At 45.4% G+C, this 26133-nt stretch overlaps 1 protein-coding gene and 1 long non-coding RNA gene across 3 annotated transcripts in view; one reads left to right on the top strand and one right to left on the bottom strand.

Moving 5' to 3' along the window:
• LOC308596952 overlaps window positions 1-8094 on the bottom strand; it is a 44233-nt gene extending 36139 nt beyond the window's left edge. Inside the window, exon 1 of the long non-coding RNA XR_014012753.1 lies at window positions 7965-8094. This is a non-coding gene — a long non-coding RNA (uncharacterized lncRNA). The remainder of the gene's footprint in view (window positions 1-7964) is intronic.
• Window positions 1-25558, top strand: part of PAH (phenylalanine hydroxylase) — a 54907-nt gene extending 29349 nt beyond the window's left edge. For both annotated transcript variants that reach the window (XM_081212265.1, XM_081212264.1), the window contains exons 4-14: window positions 1785-1873; window positions 3577-3644; window positions 14241-14437; window positions 15370-15505; window positions 15897-15966; window positions 17129-17185; window positions 18134-18229; window positions 21338-21471; window positions 22254-22369; window positions 23553-24111; window positions 24836-25558. In XM_081212265.1, coding sequence (XP_081068391.1) covers window positions 1785-1873; window positions 3577-3644; window positions 14241-14437; window positions 15370-15505; window positions 15897-15966; window positions 17129-17185; window positions 18134-18229; window positions 21338-21471; window positions 22254-22369; window positions 23553-23596 — 1007 coding nt within the window. In that variant the 3' untranslated portion in view covers window positions 23597-24111; window positions 24836-25558. The remainder of the gene's footprint in view (window positions 1-1784; window positions 1874-3576; window positions 3645-14240; window positions 14438-15369; window positions 15506-15896; window positions 15967-17128; window positions 17186-18133; window positions 18230-21337; window positions 21472-22253; window positions 22370-23552; window positions 24112-24835) is intronic.
• The last annotated feature ends 575 nt before the right edge of the window (window positions 25559-26133 follow it).

The raw sequence follows: 26133 nt of genomic DNA, 5'->3' as shown, positions 1-26133 counted from the left end.
CGGCGTTTCTTTGCCTGCTGGCTTCCATCACGGTGTCCCATTGCACCAGAAGCGGTTTAGTCATGCTGGCCACATTACCTGGAAAGCTGTCTGCGGACAAACTCCAGCTCCCTCGGCCTGAAAGCGAGATGAGTGCTTGCAACCCCATAGTCACCTTTGACTGGATTTAACTATCCAGGGGCCCTTTTCCCTTTACCTTACTGTGACTGCAGTATTACTACATCCAATAAAGAGAGGTCTCCTAGCTCAAGGGCAGAGCACATGCATTGCATGCAGAATGTCTCGAGCAGATCCAGTCCTTAGCATCTCTGCTTTATTAAGAGCCCATTTGCAGACTCTCTTGGAGAGTCTGCTGTCCGTCAGACACTTCTGGGCAGGACAAACCAGCCTCAGCACTGACAGAAGCACATAAAAGAGCTCCAGAGGTTCATTCAGAAGTGGATAGCTCAGTTGGTTAGAGCGTGGTGCTGATGATGCCACGGTTGCAGGTTCGATCCCTGTATTTGGCAGCTGCATATCTCTGCATTGCAGGGGGTTGGACTAGAGATGACCCTCAGGGTCTACAGTTCTGTGGTTCTAGGAATGTAGTCCCTGAAACTGTGGGTATCCCTTTTCGCATTCAGCCTCCATGTGCTAGAATGTGCGCAATGTGGCTAAAAGTGGCTTCCACACAAGGCACCTATTTACCGGTATTTCAAACCTTAGTCTTCCAGCTTCCTTCCATCACTGAAATGTGTTCTGTGGGGTTCGCAGATGGCCTCCCATCCAGTCACTGCCCAGACCCAGACCTGTCTATCAGCTGTCTGTCTCGTGCTTTCAGACCATACCGTGGGATGTACCTCTGAGCAGTGCATATTGGCCGGCTGGCTAGCAACACAGTCACACTCCTCCGCAATGCTGTTATTAACAGCAGGAGAGAAAGTTTGCTCTTTTTAAATTTCCCAAAAATCTCCTTGCACAGGTGGAAATTTGAGTTGCTTGTGCTTATTATGTTAGAGGTATCCACCCGTTGCATTTAAGGGGTGTACAATCTGTGTGCCTGTGTATGCCAAACCAACAAATAATTGGCTCTTTAATGAAAACACTTGTATGCGTGTAAAGCCAGCTTGCGCCTGTGTTCCTTGTAGTGTGCAGACAAGCTTATTGTTAAAGGTCTTTAAGAGATACCTACAGCTCCCTAAAGTAAACAGAACTCTTAAGTAAGAGAAAGTGTGTGTGACTGAGGCAGCAATATTTTGCTTCTGCTGCCCTCTAGTGGTACAATTCATAATATTTCTTAGCTTTTAGGGAGAACACATTTCAATATCCTTGGTTTATTGCTGTATGAACTGTCATATTTTAATAGACAGAGGCTATGTAAGAGGCGGAAATTCAGTGCACAAAGCTTTTCTTATATGCCATGTAAACGCCAAAATGTCATCCTAGGCAGCTTTCGTCAACCTGGTGCCCTCCATATATTTTTGGCTACAAGTATCAGTCACAGTCAGCACAGCTGTAAGTTAGACTGTTACATCAAAAACAAAAAAAGGAGCCTTGTGATTCCGTAAACCCTAACTGATTCCTTGTGCCATCAGGAAATATGCTAGTTCTTAAATGCCATAAGACTCAGTATTGTCAGTGCTTTGAATAGGAGCATTATTATTTCCTAGCATTAACATTAAATAAGGGCTAACACTTTGCTGATTTATATTTGGCGAAGACCGTAGCTCAGTGACAGAAAGTCACTGAAGGGAGCCAGCAACTAGAAGCTAAAGACTATTCATGTTTTCTTTCCCGCTGCCTAGTTCCATGGTTCCCGAGAACGATTAAAGAACTGGATAGATTTGCCAATCAAATTCTCAGCTACGGAGCAGAACTGGATGCCGACCACCCCGTAAGGCAAAATAAAAAAGTCTTTCTGTTTACATACTTTTAAAAAAATGATATTTCTAGTCCTCATGAGCACAGAGAACAACTTGAAAACATATTTGGTGTGCTCCAGACTGAGACCTTTAAGGCTTTAAAATCAAGGTACCCTTTTCTCCACCTTCCTGCCTTTGCTTAGCATTCAGCCTAATGGAGAATTCTGAAGAACTTGAAAGCTCCTTCACTGTTTTGTGACATTTTTTCTTGGCCTAATAGTAGGGTAATGCCCTGCTATGGATTCTGGATCTTTTTTTCTTGGATACTGTTGGGGTTTTGTTGTTGTTGATGATTACAGCTCTATTCAAAAACCCCATAGAGCTTCTACCAGCCAGTGCAGACAACAGTGAATTAGATGCACCAATGGTATGATTTGGTATAAGGCAACTTCCGATGTTCCTAAAAACTTGGGACAAATATTTTCAGAATGAACCCATGATGCATTATAGGAAATTATTCAGGGTTTTGTAATGTGTGGGTAATGTGTGGGAGCCATAAAAATACATGCCCTTACCCCCCCCCCTTGTAGTCTGAAATGGTGCAGTCCCAAATTAGTACAGTTTATAAAACAAAAACGTGGAGCCACTCCAAAGGCTATAATTTATTCTAAGCCTATGGATGCGGCTCTCTGGCAGGTATTTTTTTTTTTTAATGAATGAAACACACAACCCCAAAGCAAGTAAACAACTTGCCTTATCCTTTCAGGCTAATAGCACCTTGTTCTGATGTCGGGAGACGAAGCGCAGCAGCCAGGATTTACTGCTATTAATTCAATGAATGCAGGATACTTGCAAATAAATTACACGCAGTGCAGCAAATTTTTTTTAATATGAAATAAAATTGCAGCTATTACATTAATTGGGGCAGTGTGATTTGTCTTTCACTAGATGTAGTTTAATCTGAAATGAGCTATGTATTCTGTACAGTCACTTGGCACACAAAGATTTGGCAGAGTCCTAAAAAAAAGCAGGGTGAATGGAGACTCAGTTGCTCTGAATGATTGAATCAAAGAGTCCTCTCAGAGCTTCTGTCAGGATGAAAAGATGGCGCAGTGGTTGAAAGCAGGGCAAAATCATCAGCCAAACAAAACCTCAGTGCACTGACATGAAAGCTGTATCCTGCATGCATGAGCTAGTATTAATTAGATAATGAGACTTTCCTTCTGGATTTTTTGGGGGGTGGGGAACCAAGCTGCAATTAGGTAATTTAGGATGTGAAGAAGCAAGCGAATCTGGAAACATCACATTGTCTTCAGTGACTGCAGTGCACAAAACCCTCAGGCTTGTGGGCCAAAGCTCTTCCTCTTCCTCACTGGCCACCTGTAACTTCCCCAATGCTATAGGCTGTGTTACAGTCAACAAAGCCTTGTGAAGTATCACTGCCATTATTCTACATACATTTATGGTTTAGCACAATGGGCACCATTTATATTTCTTGTATATTATTTCCCTCCAACCTCATTGCCAACATTTCTTCCTTTCTCCCTCACTCCATGTGGACCTGTCAGTTTAGGATAATCTTCACACATTTGATGAAATAGATTCAAGTCCACAAAAAGTTATGCTTTTATTCACACAAGACGCATTTTGTTGCTTCTGCACTTCTTGTTAAAACTGCATTTCTGTTTCGACACTCACAAACCAGTGCTTTTTATTATTCTCTCCCCCCCATCAGGGTTTCAAAGATCCTGTTTATCGGGCCAGAAGAAAGGAATTTGCAGATATAGCTTACAACTACAGACAGTAAGTGTGCAAAAGACAACAAGGGACAAAATGTATCCTAAAAGTCAATATATTATCTGTGATGAAATGGTGTGTGGGGTTGGGGAGTGTGCTCATTCTTTGGATAATGCTGAAATATGTCTGGGGCACTGAGGATTTAAATATACATAGCATCGTGAGGCTGGATTGCCTCTACTTAACCAGTGCTGTCAATGGGTCTCCATCCTGACAATGCCACAGTCCCTTTGCAGATATATTGTAGGATCTGGTCATATATAGAAGAAAGCCCTTCTGACTCAGTTAGAAATGGTGAATGTGAGTGTTGCATAGTCCTTGCTGGTTCTTCTCCAATTCTCATGGGATGATTACAAAAGTTATACTGGGGCTTGGGTGCGGATGAGGGGGAACAGGCATCCGACCCTGTCCTCAAGGTAAGCTTAAAGGCTGAGGACCAGGAAGGAAGGGGAAGAAGATGGAGAGGAAATGGCTGTGTAGAGAGTGGGTTACTCCAAACCTGGTATGTTTAGCCTGGAGAAGAGGAGACTGAGAGGAGATATGGTAGCCATCTTAAAATATCTAAAGGGCTGTCACATGGAGGATGGGGGCAGGCTTGTTTCCTCCTGCTCTGGAGGGCAGGGCACAAACCAATGGCTTCAAGTTGCAAGAAAGGAGATCCCAAATAAATGTCAGCAAGAACATTCTGACAGTAAGAGTTGTTTGACAGTGGAATGGACTCCCTCAGCAAAGGTTGGGTGGCCATCTATCATGGATGCTTTAGTTGGGATTCCTGCATTGCAGGGGGTCAGATTAGGTGACCATTGGGCTCCCTTCCAACATTTCTACATTTCTATGATTCTGTGAACACCAAAGTGTGGCTTGATGCTACATAGATGAGCCCTGTGTTCATGCATGTTCCCTCCCTCCTCCCCTCATATATATATACAGTGGACACTCGGGTTAAGAACTTAATTAGTTCCGGAGGTCCGTTCTTAGAATCATAGAATCATAGAATCATAGAGTTGGAAGAGACCACAAGGGCCATTGAGTCCAACCCCCTGCCAAGCAGGAAACACCATCAGAGCACTCCTGACATATGGTTGTCAAGCCTCTGCTTAAAGACCTCCAAAGTAGGAGACTCCACCACACTCCTTGGCAGCAAATTCCACTGTCGAACAGCTCTTACTGTCAGGAAGTTCTTCCTAATGTTTAGGTGGAATCTTCTTTCTTGTAGTTTGGATCCATTGCTCCGTGTCCGCTTCTCTGGAGCAGCAGAAAACAACCTTTCTCCCTCCTCTATGTGACATCCTTTTATATATTTGAACATGGCTATCATATCACCCCTTAACCTCCTCTTCTCCAGGCTAAACATGCCCAGCTCCCTTAGCCGTTCCTCATAAGGCATCGTTTCCAGGCCTTTGACCATTTTGGTTGCCCTCCTCTGGACACGTTCCAGTTTGTCAGTGTCCTTCTTGAATTGTGGTGCCCAGAACTGGACACAGTACTCCAGGTGTGGTCTGACCAGAGCAGAATACAGTGGCACTATTACTTCCCTTGATCTAGATGCTATACTCCTATTGATGCAGCCCAGAATTGCATTGGCTTTTTTAGCTGCCGCGTCACACTGTTGGCTCATGTCAAGTTTGTGGTCAACCAAGACTCCTAGATCCTTTTCACATGTACTGCTCTCAAGCCAGGTGTCACCCATCTTGTATTTGTGCCTCTCATTTTTTTTGCCCAAGTGCAATACTTTACATTTCTCCCTGTTAAAATTCATTTTGTTTGTTTTTGCCCAGTTCTCTAATCTGTCAAGGTCGTTTTGAAGTGTGATCCTGTCCTCTGGGGTGTTAGCCACCCCTCCCAGTTTGGTGTCATCTGCAAATTTGATCAGGATGCCCTTGAGTCCATCATCCAAGTCGTTGATAAAGATGTTAAATAAGACCGGGCCCAAGACAGAACCCTGTGGCACCCCACTAGTCACTCTTCTCCAGGATGAAGAGGAACCATTGATGAGCACCCTTTGGGTTCGGTCAGTCAGCCAGTTACAAATCCACTGAGTGGTAGCAGAGTCAAGACCGCATTTTACCAGCTTCTTTACAAGAATATCATGGGGCACCTTGTCAAATGCCTTACTGAAATCAAGGTAGGCTATATCCACTGAGTTCCCTTCATCTACCAGGCTTGTAATTCTGTCAAAAAATGAGATCAGGTTAGTCTGACATGACTTATTTTTCAGAAATCCATGCTGACTATTGGTGATCACAGCATTCCTTTCTAGGTGCTCACAGACTGTTTGCTTAATGATCTGCTCCAGAATCTTCCCTGCTATTGATGTCAGACTGACTGGGCGGTAATTATTTGGGTCCTCTCTTTTCCCCTTTTTGAAAATAGGGACAACATTTGCCCTCCTCCAGTCTGCCGGGACTTCGCCTGTTCTCCAGGATTTCTCGAAGATGACTGCCAGTGGTTCTGAGATCACATCTGCCAGTTCTTTTAATACTCTTGGATGCAGTTCATCTGGCCCTGGAGACTTGAATACATCTAAACTAGCCAAATATTCTTGTACTGTCTCCTTAGTTATTCTGGGCTGTGTTTCCTTTGCTGAATCATTTGCTCCAAATTCTTCAGGTCGGGCATTGTTTTCTTTATCGGAGAAGACTGAGGCAAAGAAGGCATTGAGGAGTTCAGCCCTTTCTGTGTCCCCTGTTTGCATTTCACCATCTTCTCCTCTGAGTGACCCCACTGTTTCTTTGTTCTTCCTTTTGCTACGAACATACCCATAAAAGCCTTTTTTGTTGCTTTTAACCTCTCTAGCGAGCCTGAGTTCATTCTGTGCTTTAGCTTTTCTGACTTTGTGTCTACACGTGCTGGCTATTTGTTTGAATTCCTCTTTGGTGGTTTCCCCCCTTTTCCATTTTTTGTACACATCCTTTTTTAATCTTAATTCAGTTAAAAGTTCTTTAGATAGCCACCCTGGCTTCTTTAGGCACCTTCCATGTTTCCGTCTCATTGGTATTGCCTGACGTTGTGCTTTTACTATCTCCCTCTTAACAAACTCCCAGCCATCATGAACTCCCTTTCCTTTTAGTATTACTGTCCATGGGATCTCACCCAGCACTTCCCTAAGTTTTATGAAGTCGGCTTTCTTAAAGTCAAGAAATTGAGTCCTAGTATGCTTGGCTGCTCCTTTCCGCTGTATAGTAAACTTCAGAAGAGCATGATCACTCGCGCCTAATGATCCTTCCACTTCTACCCCACTAACCAGGTCATCAACATTGGTTAGGACCAGATCTAAAATGGCTGTTCCTCTTGTTGCTTCTCCCACTTTCTGGACAATGAAGTTGTCTGCAAGGCCAGTGAGGAATCTGTTTGACCTTATGCTCTTGGCTGAGTTTGACATCCAACAAATATCCGGGTAATTGAAGTCCCCCATTACTACTATCTCCCTTCCTTTTGCATGCTTGGCCATCTGTTCCAGGAAGGCATCATCTATGTCCTCCGTTTGGCTTGGGGATCTATAGTAAACTCCCACAATGAGGTCTCTGTTATTCTTCTCTCCCTTAATTTTGACCCAAATGCTCTCACATTGGCTTTGAGGTTCTAAATCTTGGATCTCTTCACAGGTATACACATCCCTGACATATAACGCCACTCCTCCTCCTTTCTTGTCTGGTCTGTTTCTCTGAAATAGATTGTATCCCCCCATTATTACATTCCAATCGTGGGACTTATCCCACCAGGTTTCAGTGATGCCTATTATGTCATATTTAGTTTGCTGTACCAAGAGCTCAAGCTCATCTTGTTTATTTCCCATGCTTTGCGCATTAGTGTACAGACATTGAAGTCCATTAATCATTCCCCCGTGTCTCTTATTTAAGGATTTTTTCCTCCCACCACTAGGTCCGCGTGCTGTTTGCTCCATTTGGTCTATGACATTTGGATGATCATCTTCATTAATTGATAGACTCCTACCTTCAGGAGCACTGTCTCCCTCCCCCACATTAGTCAGTTTAAAGCCCTCCTGATGAGGTTTCTGAGATTTTTGGCAAAAACATTCCTCCCAACCGTTGTGAGGTGCAGCCCATCACTTGCCAGAAGTCCATCTTCAAGAAACTGCAGTCCGTGATCTAAGAATCCAAACCGTTCCTGTTTACACCATTTGCGAAGCCAGCTGTTCACTTCCACTATTTTCCCCTCTCTCCCTGGGCCACGTCGTTCAACTGGGAGGACAGACGAGATGACAATTTGTGCATTTAGTTGCTTCAATTTCCTGCCGAGAGCCTCGTAGTCTCTTTTGATCTTCTGGAGGCTATTGCTTGCAGTGTCATTGGTTCCCACATGAACCAAGAGGAAGGGGTATTTGTCAGTGGGTTTTATGATTCCTTGCAGTCGTTCAGTTACATCTTGGATCTTAGCCCCGGGGAGACAGCACACTTCCCGAGACATCTTGTCAGGCCCACAGATCACTGCTTCTGTTCCCCTCAGTAGGGAATCCCCTATCACCACTACACGCCTCCTCTTGGGTTTGGTCGGGGTTCTTCCGTGAGCTGTCCGTTCCAAGGTCGCCTGCACATTCCCTGAGGACTGACTTTGCTGCTCGTCTTCATGTACCTGATCGACTGTAATGAGGGAGAGATCCTCAAATGGAGTCTGCTCTTCGTCTTCCATGCTAGGGGAGAGGACCTCAAAGCGATTGTGTATTTCTAAACAATCAGAGTGAACCCTGGGCCTCCTACTTCTTTGAGTCACGTTTCTCCATATATCTGGCTCCTGTGTTGATGAACTAGCCTCCTTCTCAGGGGAGTCCCCTGTCTCCTCCTTGGTGGGGACGGTGTGCTCTGTTGCTTCCAAGAAGAGCTCCAGCTCTCTAATTCTTTGGAGCGTAGCTACACGTTCCTCCAGTTGCTGGACTTTGTCTTTTAAAAGGGCAATCAACATGCAATTACTGCAGGTGAAGCTGCCTGCAACCTTTGGCAAGATGGCAAACATTGCGCAGGAATCGCAGGCGACTGCAGCTCTTCCCTCCCCTTCCATCTTGAGATCGTGTTGTTGGGGGTGGCTACAGAGGTCCTCCATCATAAAAAGCTTGAAGACAGGACAAATAACTTCGCCCACAAAAAAAAAAACACCTAGGTCTCCCCCAACAAACGTTTGAGACTAGCTCCCCTAAATCTAAAAGATGGAGGGAAAACAGCTAATCAGCCACAAGAAACACACACACACACAAGAAAACCCTTTTTGCTCCTTCTTCAACTGCTGCCCTACAAACTCTGATAAGCTCCTCCCACAGCTAATCCCCTGCCTCAACAGAAACCCTGCCCCCTCTGACCTTTACACAGGGAAAAGAGCTAATCAGCCACAAGAAACACACACACACAAGAAAACCCTTTTTGCTCCTTCTTCAACTGCTGCCCTACAAACTCTGATAAGCTCCTCCCACAGCTAATCCCCTGCCTCAACAGAAACCCTGCCCCCTCTGACCTTTACACAGGGAAAAGAGCTAATCAGCCACAAGAAACACACACACACAAGAAAACCCTTTTTGCTCCTTCTTCAACTGCTGCCCTACAAACTCTGATAAGCTCCTCCCACAGCTAATCCCCTGCCTCAACAGAAACCCTGCCCCCTCTGACCTTTACACAGGGAAAAGAGCTAATCAGCCACAAGAAACACACACACACAAGAAAACCCTTTTTGCTCCTTCTTCAACTGCTGCCCTACAAACTCTGATAAGCTCCTCCCACAGCTAATCCCCTGCCTCAACAGAAACCCTGCCCCCTCTGACCTTTACACAGGGAAAAGAGCTAATCAGCCACAAGAAACACACACACACAAGAAAACCCTTTTTGCTCCTTCTTCAACTGCTGCCCTACAAACTCTGATAAGCTCCTCCCACAGCTAATCCCCTGCCTCAACAGAAACCCTGCCCCCTCTGACCTTTACACAGGGAAAAGAGCTAATCAGCCACAAGAAACACACACACACAAGAAAACCCTTTTTGCTCCTTCTTCAACTGCTGCCCTACAAACTCTTAACCTGAAACTGTTCTTAACCTGAAGCACCACTTTAGCTAATGGGGCCTCCCACTGCCGCCGCGCCGCCAGAGCACAATTTCTGTTCTCATCCTGAAGCAAAGTTCTTAATCCGAGGTACTATTTCTGGGTTAGCGGAGTCTGTAACCTGAAGCGTATGTAACCCGAGGTACTACTGTATTTTAAACATTTCCCAACTCACTTCCAAATGAACAACAAATAAGCATAGTTAGCCATCTGTTCGGTGGGTGCACAGGCAGAGATTCACACTACTGTTCAAGTGTGTTTCATAACTATATGCTAACTTTAGTGCACTTTGTGAACTATCCAAAGAAGGCTCACGATGGATAAATGACTCTGTTTAACCTGTACCATCACTTGCTGGCTGTCTTTGAGTAGAAAGGCAACTTATTTTCCATGGGTAGCATATACAAGAGGTTGAATGCCACCTACTTGAACACATAGAATCATCGAATGGCAGAGTTGGAAGGGACCCTGAGGATCATCTAATCCAATCCCTGCAATACCGGAATATGCAGCTGCCCCTACAGGGATCAAACTTGCAATGTTCTAGGGGGAATGGTTTGCTGCTAAATTAAAAGCGAGATGGGGAAATCGGAGCACTGCCATGTGGACTCAGGGCTCAGTCACAGCACCAAATCTGAACTGTCTGACAGTCCAGATGAAATTGGCCAGGAACCTTTTCACCAAACCAATTCTTTTCCCCAAAGTGTTTATTTTCCCTTGCTGGCTTTCCTTTCCTCTCTGTGCTTAAATCCTCCTTTGACTGCATTTATCCTAAAATTGCAGCTTACCAGAAATCAATTGGATTCAGATGAGGACCAAGCTCTGGCCTCGCAAAGCTTTGTTATTTAATGGCACTCGCAGCATCAGAGGCAACTACAAAGCCCCAAGCGCCAAATGAAGCAGCGCCTCTTATGCTCCTGCCATTAAACAGGGGAGAGATGGGGAATGCGCACAATGTACATTAAAGTAGAAGCTGTAAACAGCATTGGAATAATTCATCACTCGTGGTCTTGATCTCATCCTCTGTGACTGTCATTCCTGGCCCAGCTGCATTGTGAATTTTTTAATGGCTTGCTTCACTGTTTTGCATGGGGGGTGGGGGGCTGAAGAGGCAATATTCATCTAGAACTGATTTTACTCAACACCTCTCTAAAGGGTCCTTGCCAACCTCTGTCCTGCTTCCACCATCCCTTCCCATTGCCCCTTTACCCTTCTCTGCTGTTCATGAGAGCCATAGGCACTCCTGTCCTGGTTTGCAGGTTTCCTTAGGGTAGGATTCTCTTCGTAAAGATGGCCGCCAGCCATCTTTCTCATCAGAGGTGGAAGCCAGCAGGCACACTGGATCTGCCCCATCACTTGGCTGCTCCCCAGAGCAGGACTCCAGTATCACACCGAAGAAGTCGGCCAAGGCAGGTAAATGCCAGGGCCCAATGACCTACCTGTGTGAGTCTGTTGCTGATTCCAAGCCCCTTGAGAGTGACGGATGGATGTGAGTTCCTCGCCAATACCCAACTCCTCTGGCCATTGTGAAGGGCAATGCAAATGGACCTTGCAAACTCTAGAGCGGGATACATCTAAACCTGTCTTCACCAACTGAATGCCCCCCAGGTGGTTTGGACTAAGGCCACACGCACAGCATACATTTAAAGCAGATGGCCACCCTCAAAGAATTCTGGGATCTGTAGAACTATAGAATTGTGGAGTTGGAAGGGACCACGAGGGTCGTCTAGTCCGACTGCCTGCAATGCAGGAATCTTTTTGTCCAACGTGGGGCTCGAACCCACGACCTTGAAATTAAGAGTCTCATGTTCTACTGACTGAGCTGAGTACTTTGTGGAGGGGTAAGCTACTGTTCCCAAGATTCTTTGGTGGAAGTCATGTGTTTTCAGTGTGCTTTAAATGTATATCATGGATGTGACTATAGCTGCCATGAGCCCCATAATTTCCTGTTGAGTCTTAAAAGAGGCTCAGGTAGCAATGTTAACATGGATAGAAGTGATTTCCCCCCTTCAACCCTACCCTGCATTTTCCCTCCTTTAAAAAAATTATCTCTGTATAACCAAGGAATGTATATTATGAAAATCATTCATAGTGTGCTTGTTTATTATGTTACTATGTTTTATATTGCCTTATTTTGCTGTGAAGTGCCCCAATGACCACTTCTGGTGAAAAGCAGCATAGATATCTCTAGATAGATAGATGATAGTTAGATAGATAAGACAGTTTAAAGCAAGATATCGTAGAAGTTGTGAAAGTGAAATGGTAGCATTCCCAAGGCCCACACAGAAAAGGATGGACAATTTAGGATGGCGCTCTGCGAGCCCCATTTTTTTCCACCACCCTCAGGCATTCCTGCTTATCTCCTCCCCTCTTGCATCCCAGTTTCCCTCCCCTTCCCCTTCCCCTTCCCCACCTCACCTGCCACCCTGAGCACTAGTCTATTGATCTTGGCAGCTTTCAAATTGGTGTCTGGCGGTGCCTTAAGCCTCTGCTCTTTTCTCTGGGCCCATGAAGGTGGCCTAAGGATTAATTAGAAAAGGTCAATGCTATAGAAACCACAGTGGTCCCGGTTCCCCCTCCCTCTAATTCAAAATCACGTTTAAAGCTCCAGAGATCAAGGAGGACTGGTGCAGAGACACAGAAAATTGCACAATTATTGGGGGGCTGCCATCAGGCTCCGGCTCAAACGAAGGGGGTAGGGAATGGTGGGGTATCGCTTGTATTTCGACAAAGAGCCTGGAGCTCTAGAAATCCCTCGCATTATCCCAGCAGCGCCTCAAACCCTATTAAATTGCTGGAAAAGACTCTTTGATTTGGGGAGGGCCGCCTGTCCATTTTTGAAATTATTTTCTGAAGAATCAGCCTCCCTCCGCTTTAATGTCAAGGCAATAAAGTGAAGCAGGTCAAAGGACTCCCTTCTCGTTCGAGGCAGAGCCAGACTGACAGCGCGCTAACTGTATGGAGGGCAGAGACAGATTTGCTGTTCCTGCTGAGCCATTACCTGAGCTGACTCTGAGGGCCGCAGAGTTTTAGGGCCAGGGGAGATCTGAGGGGAGAGCTAAGACAGCCCCTTGATCCTATGGCCAGTCCTCTGCAGCTATAGCATGGCTTATATATCAGATCAGCGCTTATCCAGATTACGAGAGCTGTGTGGAGTGAGAACAGGACAAAAGGCCCAGTCTTTCTGCCTGTAGAATGAAAAATGAGGCGGGAGATGGGGGTGCATGTCGCTGTGGTTTTCGGAGCTCAATGTGCTTGGTAAGAAGGGTCAATGCTCAGGCGTGCCAAAATATGGGGGGCAGCTAAACACCACCCCACATATTCAGTCACAAGACATGGTGCACACACACCATGCAATGACTACCAGCTTTTCTGGGGAGGGCAGCCCCCTCACATCTGTTACTGGGGGCCTCGGAGGAATCTGGGCCTCTTGGAGTTGGCTGTGTTGTACACACAAGTCCCCACTTTCTTTGCTGGTAACCAGTGGCGTAGCGTGGGTTGTCAGCACCCGAGGCAAGGCAAGTAATTTGCGCCCCCTAACCTGTGGATTTTAGCGCTGCGAGTGCGAGCGCGCCACCCCAGATGTTGCGCCCGGTGCGGCTGGCCCCACGCTACGCCACTGCTGGTAACAAGCTGCCTTTTGAGGGATACTGTTATTGTTTGGGGGGGCATGGTTGGCATCAGCACCCAGAATGCATGCCAGGGGCCCAGCAGCCTTTTAAGGTCCACCCTGCCCCCCCCATTTAAATGTATTTTCCCAGCCTGGCAACTCCAGGCAGCAACAGGTAGCCAAATCCAGCTGCCATTAGAATTTCCCACAATGCCTCCATTGTGAAGGGAAAGGGGACCACTCTGAATCACACCAGGTGGGTGCAGTCCTGAGGAGACTGCAGAGGACAGCCATTGCCATTTCCTTCATTGGGGTGGAAGGACACTAGTAGCACCTCTTCTTCCCTGAGAGGCTGCCATCAAGGTGGCATTCGGATGGGGGGTTGCTAAGGAGGCGGCAGAACTTACCTCAAAGGAGCACGCCATAGCAGCGGGAGCTGCAGTGGGCGATGTATTTCTTGGAGGTCTGCTCTGCTGCCCCTATGTGTCACCTTGCCTCACCATTCCATGACTCCAAGCTATGCTTGCTTGTTTATTTGTGCATAAGGTCGGTGCTGTTTTCTACAAGAGTTACCTCATGGCTGAGGTGGCCCATCTTTTCGAGTCACATTTGGAATTTTGAGAAAGCGTTGGGGGTGCCATGCACAAAATGGCTGCCGCTGGGATGTGGCTAAACACAAAATGGCTGCTGTGGGGGCATGGCATATCATGAAATGTATATTTGCTGAGACCTACAGGAAGTACCAGTGAGCACACTGGCACCTGCCTCACTGAGTTGTTGTGATGATCCAAGGGAGTCAGATATGTTTCCTTGAGGGCCTTGGAGGCCACACCTGCAATCCCCTCTTCTATACAGTGATTAAAGGCACCTTATTTGGTGCTGGTGTTAATAGGAATGGGGTGCATTCATGCAGTAGCTTTAAGCTAACTGCCTTTTCCTCTTTTTTTCTAGTGGGCAGCCAATCCCCAGAGTGACATACACCGAGGAAGAGAAGAGAACATGGGGAACAGTCTTCAGGGAGCTGAAGACCCTGTATCCCACCCACGCTTGTTATGAACACAATCATGTCTTCCCTCTCCTGGAGAAATACTGTGGCTATGAAGAAGACAACATCCCACAGCTGGAAGATGTCTCAAACTTCTTGAAAAGTAAGTAAAGGTGTGAAGATCCAATATCCGACATCGTCAACACAATTGCTATAACTGTGATCCTAATACAGTGGTACCTCGGGTTAAGAACTTAATTCGTTCTGGAGGTCTGAAACTGTTCTTAACCTGAAGCACCACTTTAGCTAATGGGGCCTCCTGCTGCCGCTGCGCCGCCGCTGCACGATTTCTGTTCTCATCCTGAAACAAAGTTCTTAACCCGAGGTAATATTTCTGGGTTAGTGGAGTCTGTAACCTGAACCGTATGTAACCTGAAGCATATGTAACCCAAGGTACCACTGTATTTGAATGTACTAAGGCTGCAATCCTATCCACATTAAACCCAACGATTCCCACAGTTCTGAAAATTCAATGAGACTTAACTTCTGTGTAACCATGCATAGGATTTTATTGCATAAATGATCCATAAATGAGACGGGCTTTAGCTCAGTGGTAGAGCATGTGGTTTGCACCCAAAAGGTCCCAGATTCAATCCTCAGCATCTCCAGGAATGGCCTTGGAGAGACCTCTGTCTGAAATCCTGGAGACCCCTTGCCAATTGGTGTAGACCAGAGGTAGCCCATGTGATCCCCTCCAGATGTTATTGGACTACAACTCCCATCAGCCTCAGCCAACACCACCAATGCCCAGGGATGATGGGAGTTGTAGTCCAGCAACATTTGGAGGGCACTACATTGGCTTCCCCTGGTGCTGAGCTAGATGGACCAATGCTAAGACTCAGTAAAAGGCAGCTTCCTGCATTTTGTACAAGTGCCAGAGTGATTTCACCCATCGAACCAAAGAATTGTAGAGTTGGAAGGAGCCCCAAGGGTCATCTAGTCCAACCCCCTGCAATGCAGGAATCTCAGCTAATGCATCCATGACAGATGGCCACCCAGCCAGTTTGTAATGCAGAGCTCCGCTGTTCTTTAAAGGCTGCACTGGATTCCGCCTGCGTCCTGTAGCTGGCCTGCTGTCTTCCCGGGATTTTTTGGCTGGCTTGGCGTTCAGGGTGTTTCACTCTACTCAATACATCCGCCATTCATCGCGGCCAATGTACACGCCAGAACCGTAAGTATTTGGCCAATGAAGTGAAAGGCCAAGTTTTGGTTTTTGTGGTTTGTTCGTTTTTTAAATGTGCATAGCACCTTATGAAATCAGGGTGGCCAATAAAGGAAGAAATATATCGGGTACAAAAGAGGAGCTGATTTGCGTAAGATTTACATGTGCTAAATTTTATGTAGAGATGCAGGTTTAGAAAGAATGGCTATGATTGAAATAGACGCACAACCCATCTCACAGTAGTGGGAAAGGCTGGGGCCAGGTGAGGTGCGTACCTGCTCAGTCTGCAGTCTGGTTGCTTACTGTGATTGATGGGCAACTTCAAGCCTTTCCTCCTTGTGTTCAAAGCGTGAATAGTGTTTTCCACACTCTGGGATAATTCATACTGCTTTTCTTCTAGTGATGTTTGCCACGAACTCCTAGGACATGTCCCTCTGTTTGCTGATCCCAGCTTTGCTCAGTTTTCTCAAGTAAGTAAAACCCTTAAAAAAAGAGAAGTCAACCAACAGACAACACCTTTCAGAAAATAATCAAAAAGCATCATACAGGATCTAGATAAGCACAAACACTCCAGATATTGTTGCCAAAGGATTGAGTTTCTAGGGCGCTGTTTTTCTAGAAAAAGTGGTGCTGGAACTCACCATTAACGCCTCCCTTGTTTTCTTATAATGGCAATGGTGCCCACCTGAGAGGTGCTGGAACTGAGTTCTGGATGACAAAAAACCCTGATTAAGACTGAAATCTTCCCCCAGGGGGAAACACAGCAAAATAACTTTTCATTTGCTTCTGAGATAATAATAATAATAATATTATAATAATTTATTCTTTATACCCCGCCCATCTGGCTGAGTTTCCCCAGCCACTCTGGGCGGCTCCCAATCAGTGTTAAAAACAGTACAGCGTACAGATGAAATGATCTGTTTGTGGATTGTGCCTTAATAAACTTGCACAATTTGTTCACTACTGATTTTTGTGGTGGGTATGCTGCTGAATAGAGACTCAAACTATCTTCTTTGATGTGTCACTTAGACCTAAAATCACATTTTGCATGACTTTGAGATTCAGTAACATTTCAGAATTTAAATTAGATTTTTTTAAAAATTTGAGTTTCCGCTCGATCTTTAAAAGTTGCCTCATTAATGTTATGTTGTTGTTATCATCATTGTCACTGATTTATTAACCACCTGCTATACAACCATCTCAAGGTGATGTACACTGAAACAGTTAAAAACACAAGCCCCATCAATAGGAGAAACTCTTAGAAGGGGTAAGGCAGTCTCTCAGATAACCTGGTCGCGAGCTGTATAGGACCTTATATGTTAGTACCAACACCTTGAATTTAGTTGAAATGCCATCAGCTATGAAAACGACATACTTTTACACTTTGAGTTTTCTTCTTCCTAAAACCCACCTACCTATATGAACTCATAACGATTCATAATCAGGAGGGGAGTGGTGGAATTATTCATTAATAACTAAGAAAGAAAGTCTCCTTAATTTTTTTGCCCAAATTAATTTTGGCTCTTGTGCTTCCCACACAAAACAAACAAACAAACAAACAAACAAACTGGGGGTGGGGAATGCTTTTTAGAAAAAAGAACAACTGAAAACAACCATCTTTCATTTTTACAGGAAATCGGATTGGCTTCTCTGGGTGCTCCAGATGAATACATTGAGAAACTTGCTACGGTAACTCTAGAATTCAGGGGCCATCCGCCCCGCCCCCCCAGTTTGATCCAGCACCAGATTCAGAATGACAGCTCTTGCTCAGTGGATGCAGAATGCTCTTGAAATCCCCCTGTAAAATAATAGTTTCATTTTGTAGATAGAGAAAATGTTTAAAATATGGACTATTATATTGATCCAGTTTAAGGCCAAAATCTTATACAAACAGAAAATGCCAGGCATTTGAACTCTGAGCCCTTCTGCATGTAGATCAGAACCTGAGATCTGGGTCCTTTGGCCAGATGTAGAGCATGTGCCTCTCTCTTCCGTCTCCTGTTAGTCAATGTGGCGACTTCCAGATGTCGCTAAACTACAAATGCCATTAGCCCTAGCTAGCATGGTCGATGGCCAAAGATGATGAGAGCCGTAGTCCAGCAACTTCTGCAGAGCACCATATTAGTTATGCCTGCCCTGGCTTAAATGTGGCGTCTGTTCTTGCAGAGCCTGCCACTCTGGTTGCAATATACCGCAACCTGCGTATTAGCAGTTGATCTCTGGAATGGGCTTCTTCCTTCTACCTCTATGATGTTCTCATTTGGGGGATGGGCTTCAACATTAGGATTCCTTTATCTTTAATAATTGTGCAGATGGGAGAGTTTTGGCAGGTCATGTGTGTCCATTCCCAGTGCTTTATTCATGGATAACTAATTATCCTTCTGTGTCCTGGTTGCAAAATGGAAGTGGTGATGAGCTGTCTGTTGGAAAGCAGAAGTTTGAGAAACCACACTTGGCAAAATACCTTCATTTATGAAATGATAAAGGTTCTGAAGCCCCAAGTTTGAAAATTCAGCCATCCCTGTAGTTTTCCATCATGGTACCTCCCAGCCTTTATTTGGCTCATAGCCACATTAATGGGATCATCTGGGAGTTCATGCACAAGAAATATAATCTTTGCACTTTCCTTTATGCCAGGTTTATTGGTTTACTGTGGAATTTGGACTGTGTAAAGAGGGCAATGAGATAAAGGCATACGGAGCAGGGCTGCTGTCGTCATTTGGAGAATTACAGGTACAAATCTACAGTTGTTCCTATTTCTGCAAATCAAATCTTGTACAGTGGTACCTCGGGTTAAGAACTTAATTCGTTCTGGAGGTCTGTTCTTAACCTGAAACTGTTCTTAACCTGAGGTACCACTTTAGCTAATAGGGCCTCCCGCCGCCGCCGTGTGATTTCTGTTCTCATCCTGAAGTAAAGTTCTTAACCCAAGGTAATATTTCTGGGTTAGCAGAGTTTGTAACCTGAAGCATCTATAACAGGCATAGGCAAACTCTGCCCTCCAGATGTTTGGGACTACAATTCCTATCATCCCTAGCTAACAGGACCAGTGGTCAGGGATAATGGCAATTGCAGTCCCAAACATCTGTAGGGCCGAGTTTGCCTATGCTTGGTCTATAACCTGAAGTGTCTGTAACCCGAGGTACCACTGTATTTTAAAAAATTGAAAAAACGTATTTATGTAGGTCTGCTTTGTATGTACCTTGGTCAGTAAAGCATGAGACTCTTAATCTCAGGGTTGTGGGTTTGAACCCCTGCATTGGGCAAAAAGATCCCTGAATGGCAGGGGGTGGGCTAGATCACCCATGTCCCTTCCAACTCCATGACTCTAAGTCTTATAATCTTCCAGAGATGGGCAAGGAGCCCTGCACTCACTCAACAAATAAGTCGGGCCCTTTGAGTATGCTCCATGCTAGTTGCATGTGAATGGAGCTAGATTAGGACCTGTGTGTATAACATATAATAGGGACCCTGTTCTGCTTCCAGCGTTAAGGGGTATCAGTAAGAAAGAGAATACAACCCTTGTTACTGGAAGGAGTAGGGACGCGGGTGGCGCTGTGGGTTAAACCACAGAACCTAGGACTTGCCGATCAGAAGGTTGGCGGTTCGAATCCCCGCGATGGGGTGAGCTCCCGTTGCTTGGTCCCTGCTCCTGCCAACCTAGCAGTTCGAAAGCACGTCATGTGCAAGTAGATAAATTGGTACCACTCCAGGAAATGGCGTTTCCGTGCGCTGCTCTGGTTCACCAGAAACAGCTTAGTCATGCTGGCCACATGACCCGGAAGCTGTCTGCAGACAAACGCCGGCTCCCTCGGCCAATAAAGCAAGATGAGCGCCGCAACCCCAGAGTTGGTCACGACAGGACCTCATGGTCAGGGGTCCTTTACTAGTGGAAAGAGTGAGCAGGGCCTGCAACTAAGCATTGCAATGAGAACATCAGAAAAGCTTGCTGGATGAGGCCACCAGGGGGCACACATCTAGTCAAGCATCCTGTTCTCACAGGGGCCAAGCAGATGCCTACATAAACAGGACTTGAGCACAACAGCACTCTCCCCTCCTACGATTTCCAGCACCTGGAATTCAAAAGTATACTATCTCCAACAGTGGCAATAGAACATGGCAATCAGGGACCCTCTTCTGTTTTTTCTCTTCTAATGGTTGCTCTACACAAGAACCTAAGAAAAGCCTTGCTGAATCAGACCAAGGGCCAGTCTAGTCCAGGTGCCCCATGATATTCTTGTAAAGAAGCTGGTAAAATGCGGTCTTGACTATGCTACCAGTCAGTGGATTTGTAACTGGCTGACTGACCGAACCCAAAGGGTGCTCATCAATGGTTCCTCTTCATCCTGGAGAAGAGTGACTAGTGGGTTGCCACAGGGTTCTGTCTTGGGCCCGGTCTTATTCAACATCTTTATCAACGACTTGGATGATGGACTCAAGGGCATCCTGATCAAATTTGCTGATGACACCAAACTGGGAGGGGTGGCTAACACCCCAGAGGACAGGATCACACTTCAAAACGACCTTGACAGATTAGAGAACTGGGCAAAAACAAACAAGATGAATTTTAACAGGGAGAAATGTAAAGTATTGCACTTGGGCAAAAAAAGTGAGAGGCACAAATACAAGATGGGTGACACCTGGCTTGAGAGCAGTACATGTGAAAAGGATCTAGGAGTCTTGGTTGACCACAAATTTGACATGAGCCAACAGTGTGACGCGGCAGCTAAAAAAGCCAATGCAATTCTGGGCTGCATCAATAGGAGTATAGCATCTAGATCAAGGGAAGTAATAGTGCCACTGTATTCTGCTCTAGTCAGACCTCACCTGGAGTACTGTGTCCAGTTCTGGGCACCACAGTTCAAGAAGGACACTGACAAACTGGAACATGTCCAGAGGAGGGCAACCAAAATGGTCAAAGGCCTGGAAATGATGCCTTATGAGGAACGGCTAAGGGAGCTGGGCATGTTTAGCCTGGAGAAGAGGAGGTTAAGGGGTGATATGATAGCCATGTTCAAATATATAAAAGGATGTCACATAGAGGAGGGAGAAAGGTTGGTTTCTGCTGCTCCAGAGAAGTGGACACGGAGCAATGGCTCCAAACTACAAGAAAGAAGATTCCACCTAAACATTAGGAAGAATTTCCTGACAGTAAGAGCTGTTCGACAGTGGAATTTGCTGCCAAGGAGTGTGGTGGAGTCTCCTACTTTGGAGGTCTTTAAGCAGAGGCTTGACAACCATATGTTAGGAGTGCTCTGATGGTGTTTCCTGCTTGGCAGGGGGTTGGACTCGATGGCCCTTGTGGTCTCTTCCAACTCTATGATTCTATCTTGTGTGTCTGTTCTCACAGTGGCCAACCAGATACCTGTGAGAAACCTGCATGCAGGGTGTGGGTCAGCTGTGATTCTCATCAACTGGTATTCAGAGGCATAATGCCTCTATCAGTAGTAGTAGAATGAAGGCTGCTCAGTTCTGGGTGGACTGGTCCTTGTTTTATAAAGATTTTTGTCTCCTTGTTTTGTTTTGTTTTGTTTTGTTTTGTTCTGATTTCTTGAACTTCTGTGAACCTCAGGCCTGCTGATATTTCCCTCCTGTTTGGTTACCATCCTTGTGGCATTTACCACAAGGAGTTTGCTGTTAGAAATAATAATTAGAGTTAAAAAGCTTGCCCTCCTGTTGTATGACAGTAATAATAATGATACTAATATTTATAATATATTGGTCATCTTAATTTTCATTGTAAACTGCTTTGAGGTTCTACCACAAGAAGGAAAATCTAAATCTATATCTATATTATAACTTTTATTTAAAATTAAAACCTATCTGCTTTTTTCTCTTTAGTATTGCTTATCAAATAAGCCTGCCATTGAACCTCTCAATTTGGAAAGGACAGCAGTTCAAAAATATCCTGTCACCGAATTCCAGCCCATTTACTATGTTGCTGAAAGTTTCAAAGATGCAAAGCAAAAGTTAAGGTAATTATTTTACCTCCGTTAGGATTTGGTTGGATCATTCAGTGTCCCTCCGTGTGTGCATAATACAGAAATGTCAGTGCTGCATCTTGAAACTCACTTGCCAGCCACCCTGGGAATCAAAAACTTTCGTATAAACTGAATAAATCAGCATTTATCTGTAGTTAATCTAAACTGGTGTTGGATAGAAAATGCCACCTGGAAGGGTGGGGAAGGAACATGTTGACTGGGGCTAGAAATGTGAAGCTATGGGCAGAAAGTAGGATAGCAAAATGAGATGAAAATATACAATGGAATCATATGCATGTGTACTCAGAGGTAAGACCTACTAAGTTCAATGTTGCAAACTCTCAGGAAACTGGGTCTAGGATAGGGCTGCCATTCATCCTGATTTTCCAGGACATGTCTTGGAATTCACCTCTGAAAATGGCGTCCTGGATTATTTTTCGGAAATCGGGCATGTGTCCTGGAAAACCCGCAACGGGGGTTAAATTGTGCCAGAAATGCCTTAAGAAGCTCCAAAACTCAAAAAATGTTGTAGCTTTTACTATAATAAGCTCAACAACTTTTGGGTTGTCCTGGTTTTTACTTTTTGAAATATGGCAACCCCAGATAGGATTGCAATCTTAATCTTCCATCCCAAATCAAGGGAGGGGCCTTGATCCCTTCTCAAGACATGTGTCTCTATGAAGGGCTTGCTCAGCTGAACAGCAGGATGCAAATTATTCACTCAATCAGTATATTAATCCATAAAAAATGCGACAAGTTTCTGTTTTCTCCTTTAGGAAATATGCCTCAACAATTTCCCGTCCGTTCTCCGTCCGTTACAACCCGTACACTGAGCGGATTGAAGTTCTGGACAACACAAAGCAGCTCAAGAATTTAGCTGATGCCATCAGCAGTAAGTAACTGTATTTTAATATACAACGATTTTCCTGTGAAAATACCCAAACCCTGAGTTCTTTATGGGTCTGACTCAGTGTCCACAGACAACTCTTGCACATCTGTTTTTGCCCCATTAGTTTTAATGTAGCCTTCAGATCCTGCTGCACACTAAGAGATTTGCTGTGGTTCAGGGACTGGGAGTCAAAACAGGTCATCTCATTGCAGGGGACAAATCTGCCTCACTGAACAAAACATAGTTAGGTGCAGTGGAAAGCGAGTTGTGTATGGATGTGGTCTGAAGAATTTCATAAAGTGTTGAAACTCAGAGGTGGGGATGAAAAAGGGGGAATAAACAGCTGAGACTGCTGTATCTTTTGCATGATTCCCCCCCCCCCTGCACCAATATATACCGTACATGTTGAAAACCCTGCATCAGTAAAAGCTTAATTCTGTGGCATGTAGGTATTGCTGTTTCAGCAGATTTTCACGTCAGAGAAGCGGAAGGAGCTAACTCCTAGGGAAATTTGTTCCACAGTCCAAAAAGTCTCTTGGGGAGTTTCAACTAATATTTCGCCAAAATCCAGTTGCCTGCAATGCCAATTCAAGCCTTGTCATATATCTGTTTGCTGGGATATGGCCACAAATCTGTATGCCAGGATACCACTACAAATTTCATTCAGTGCCAAATTTCTGTCATTTTCCGAGTTGAATGGGCTTACAAATGGATTTTTTAACAGTGAAATGAGGGCTAGACTTCTGCCAGATTCCAGATAGGGCTCATTGGGGAGGAAGGGCAGGACATAAATGCAGCAAATAGATAAACAGAGTCAAGTAGGCTGCAGTCATGCCTGACGATGCCATTCTTGCTCCTTGCAAATGCAATGCTCTTCTTCATCCTATATCACATTATCAACAACATTCATTGTTTTAAGACTTCTTGGGTGCCAGTACATTCAGTTTGTGCCCTCTTGGCTCCTTCTGTTCATAAGAGGCTGGCTTCTGCAGAGTGCAGGATTTGGACTGAGGAGACCAAGATTCAAATCTATGCACAGCCACCTGTGTCACTGAGTCTACCTAGTGCCATTGAGGTGATGAAATGGGAATGACTCCATGTACACATTCTATTGTGCTCTATGGATATAAAACTGTAGCAAAAGAAAGAGCAAAACAGAAGGCTGACTTCCTTCATTTCTTTGCAGATGAGTTGGGACTTCTTTGCAATGCTCTCCAGAAGATCAAGTGAAGATGCTCTCAGATGCCTTTTGATGGCTCCAAGAGCCATGGGAGGGACGGTACTGGACAGTGAAACAAATATCAAACTTTTAAAAAACAAATAAAGAAAGTCTACCAATAACTAATAGCATGTAGAAATGTGATACATATTTCATGTGCTTGTCATCGCAGTTATAATAAAGGCAGGTGATAGTTTAGATGTCTGTAATCTCCATTTATATCATATGGCGCATGCAAAAGGTCTCAGCAAGTTCCCCTGCAAAAATCCACAGCCATGAATCTCATGGGAGGTTTTATGGGGGGTTGGGGTTGGGGTTGGCTCCTGAAGAGAAATGGGAAGAGCTCTGAGTTAGAGTGGGATGACCTAGGAGAGGATCTGAGCAGGATGGGGGAGGTGAAACTGGGACCCTAAGAAGTGTCTGAGCCTGGGGAGGGGGCCAGTGGTCTAGGGAGTGGAGGGCTGGCTCCAGTGGCTGAGTGGGTTAACAGAAGAATGTTTCCACCCTGTGCCATTGGACACCACTAGTACATAAGAACATAAAGGTAAAGGGACCCCTGACCATTAGGTCCAGTCGTGACCGACTCTGGGGTTGCGGCGCTCATCTCGCTTTATTGGCCGAGGGAGCCGACATGTGGCCAGCATGACTAAGCCGCTTCTGGTGAATCAGAGCAGTGCACGGAAACGCCGTTTACCTTCCCGCCGGAGTGGTACCTATTTATCAACTTGCACTTTGACATGCTTTTGAACTGCTAGGTTGGCAGGAGCAGGGACTGAGCAATGGGAGCTCACCCCGTCGCGGGGATTCTAACCGCCGACCTTCTGATTGGCAAGTCCTAGGCTCTGTGGTTTAACCCACAGTGAAACCCGCGTCCCTTACATAAGAAAATAAGAGCATCCTATTCTCACAGTAACCAACCGGATGCCTGTGGGAAGCCTGGAACTAGAATTCAAGCAAAAGAACACGCTCCCCTCCTGTGGTTTCCAGTGACTGCTTTTCAGAAGCGTTCCTGCCTCCAAGAGTGGTATCTATAGCCAGATATCTTCTGCTGTGGGGCCACCCCTGGTGCCTCCTCCGAGGATCCCCCTGCTCCGGGGGAGGCATCTGAGAGTAGATCAGATGCTGAGCTGGCATGGGCAAACTTCACAGACTCAACCAATTGGAAGGAAATCCTGTTTGCTTCCCCACTCCCAGGACTCTGGCCACTTGCCACACTAACAGCTGCATCCACTGTGCTCTTCAGAAGGAAGTTGCAGAGGGCATGTTGCTTGTTGGATCATCAGCATCTTAGCCTGCACTTAGTCATGCTATACCTCTTATGTACCTACTGCATCTTATAACTTGTGCCTTCCCTATGGACCAATCTGATTTATACATTAAAGTCTTGGGTAGAAACACAGCTGGGAATTAAAGTGGATCTTTTGGCAGTGAAGGTCCAGACATATCCTGCCCTTTGTTTTGTTGTTTAGGGTGCCGCCCATCTTCATTCAGGAGTTCACACGCAAAGCATGGTGGGGGCTGTTCTCCAAATGTATTTTCCGCCGTCCACCTTCAGAGCCAGGATGCCTGTGATTGGGTATTGCATGTGGGCAGAGCACTGCTGCACTCATGACCTGTCTGTGGGCTTTCCAAGGGCATCTGCTCAGCCCCAGTGAGAGCAGGATGCTGGGCTAAATGGGCTTCTGTCCTGACTCAGCAGACTCTTCTTGTGTCCTTAACCTGGATGCAGCTTCATGCAGTTTATTTTTCTTCTTTGAAATGACAATCAATAAATTGCTAGGTAATACACAGCTATAGCCTCACCTGCAACTTTTATGTCTTTCAGCTTTTCCTTTTTTAATTACTTGGTGTTCTTGTTTGTTTGTTTGTTTGTTTGTTTGTTTGTTTATACCGTCGTTTTAACTGTTTGCAATGCTATGCTAAAGCTGATTATGTGATTTTGAACCATCAATAAATCACAATTTTTAAAAACCCACGATGCATTAGAGATGGTTTGCTCTTCCTGTTCAGTTCCTGTTTGTGGTGTTTCAGTCTCTCCTACATTAACACGCCCCCCACCCCACCCCATCCCCCACATGTCAGCATTTCATTGGATTCCAGGATCCTCCCAGAGGAGCAGTGCAAATAGTTTCTCTCCATGAATAAGTTGCTGGAGATGAAGAAGCATCAAAGCGTGGGCATAGTGCAGCTGCCCCCCTTAAATCAAGTAAATCAAGAAAAATACTTCACTAGCTGAGGTTCTGCCCCCCAACATGAAGCCTGGCTGCACCCCTGCATCCAAGATTCCTGCGTTACAGGGGGTTGGACTAGATGACCCTCGTGGTCCCTTCCAATCATTCTATGGTTCTGTAAAACCCTGCACAGCTGGGGCAGCTGCTTCCCTTGGATTCTCCCTAGACAGGAAGGCCCAGCGGAAGCCAAAGAGATCTGAGCTCAGTGGGGAGAGCAGGTCTCTCCTGAACAGCCACCAACGTCCCCCTACCAGGGGGTCAGAGGAAGAGCCTCTGCGCCTAAAATCAGTTTCCAGTAGTTCTTTTAAACGGTCTCT

The sequence above is a fragment of the Podarcis bocagei genome (genome assembly GCF_964188305.1).
Source record: "Podarcis bocagei genome assembly, chromosome: 10".
Lineage (NCBI taxonomy): Eukaryota > Metazoa > Chordata > Lepidosauria > Squamata > Lacertidae > Podarcis > Podarcis bocagei.
The sequence above is the reverse complement of the archived record's forward strand: the minus strand, read 5'-3'. Positions and strand labels throughout refer to the sequence as shown.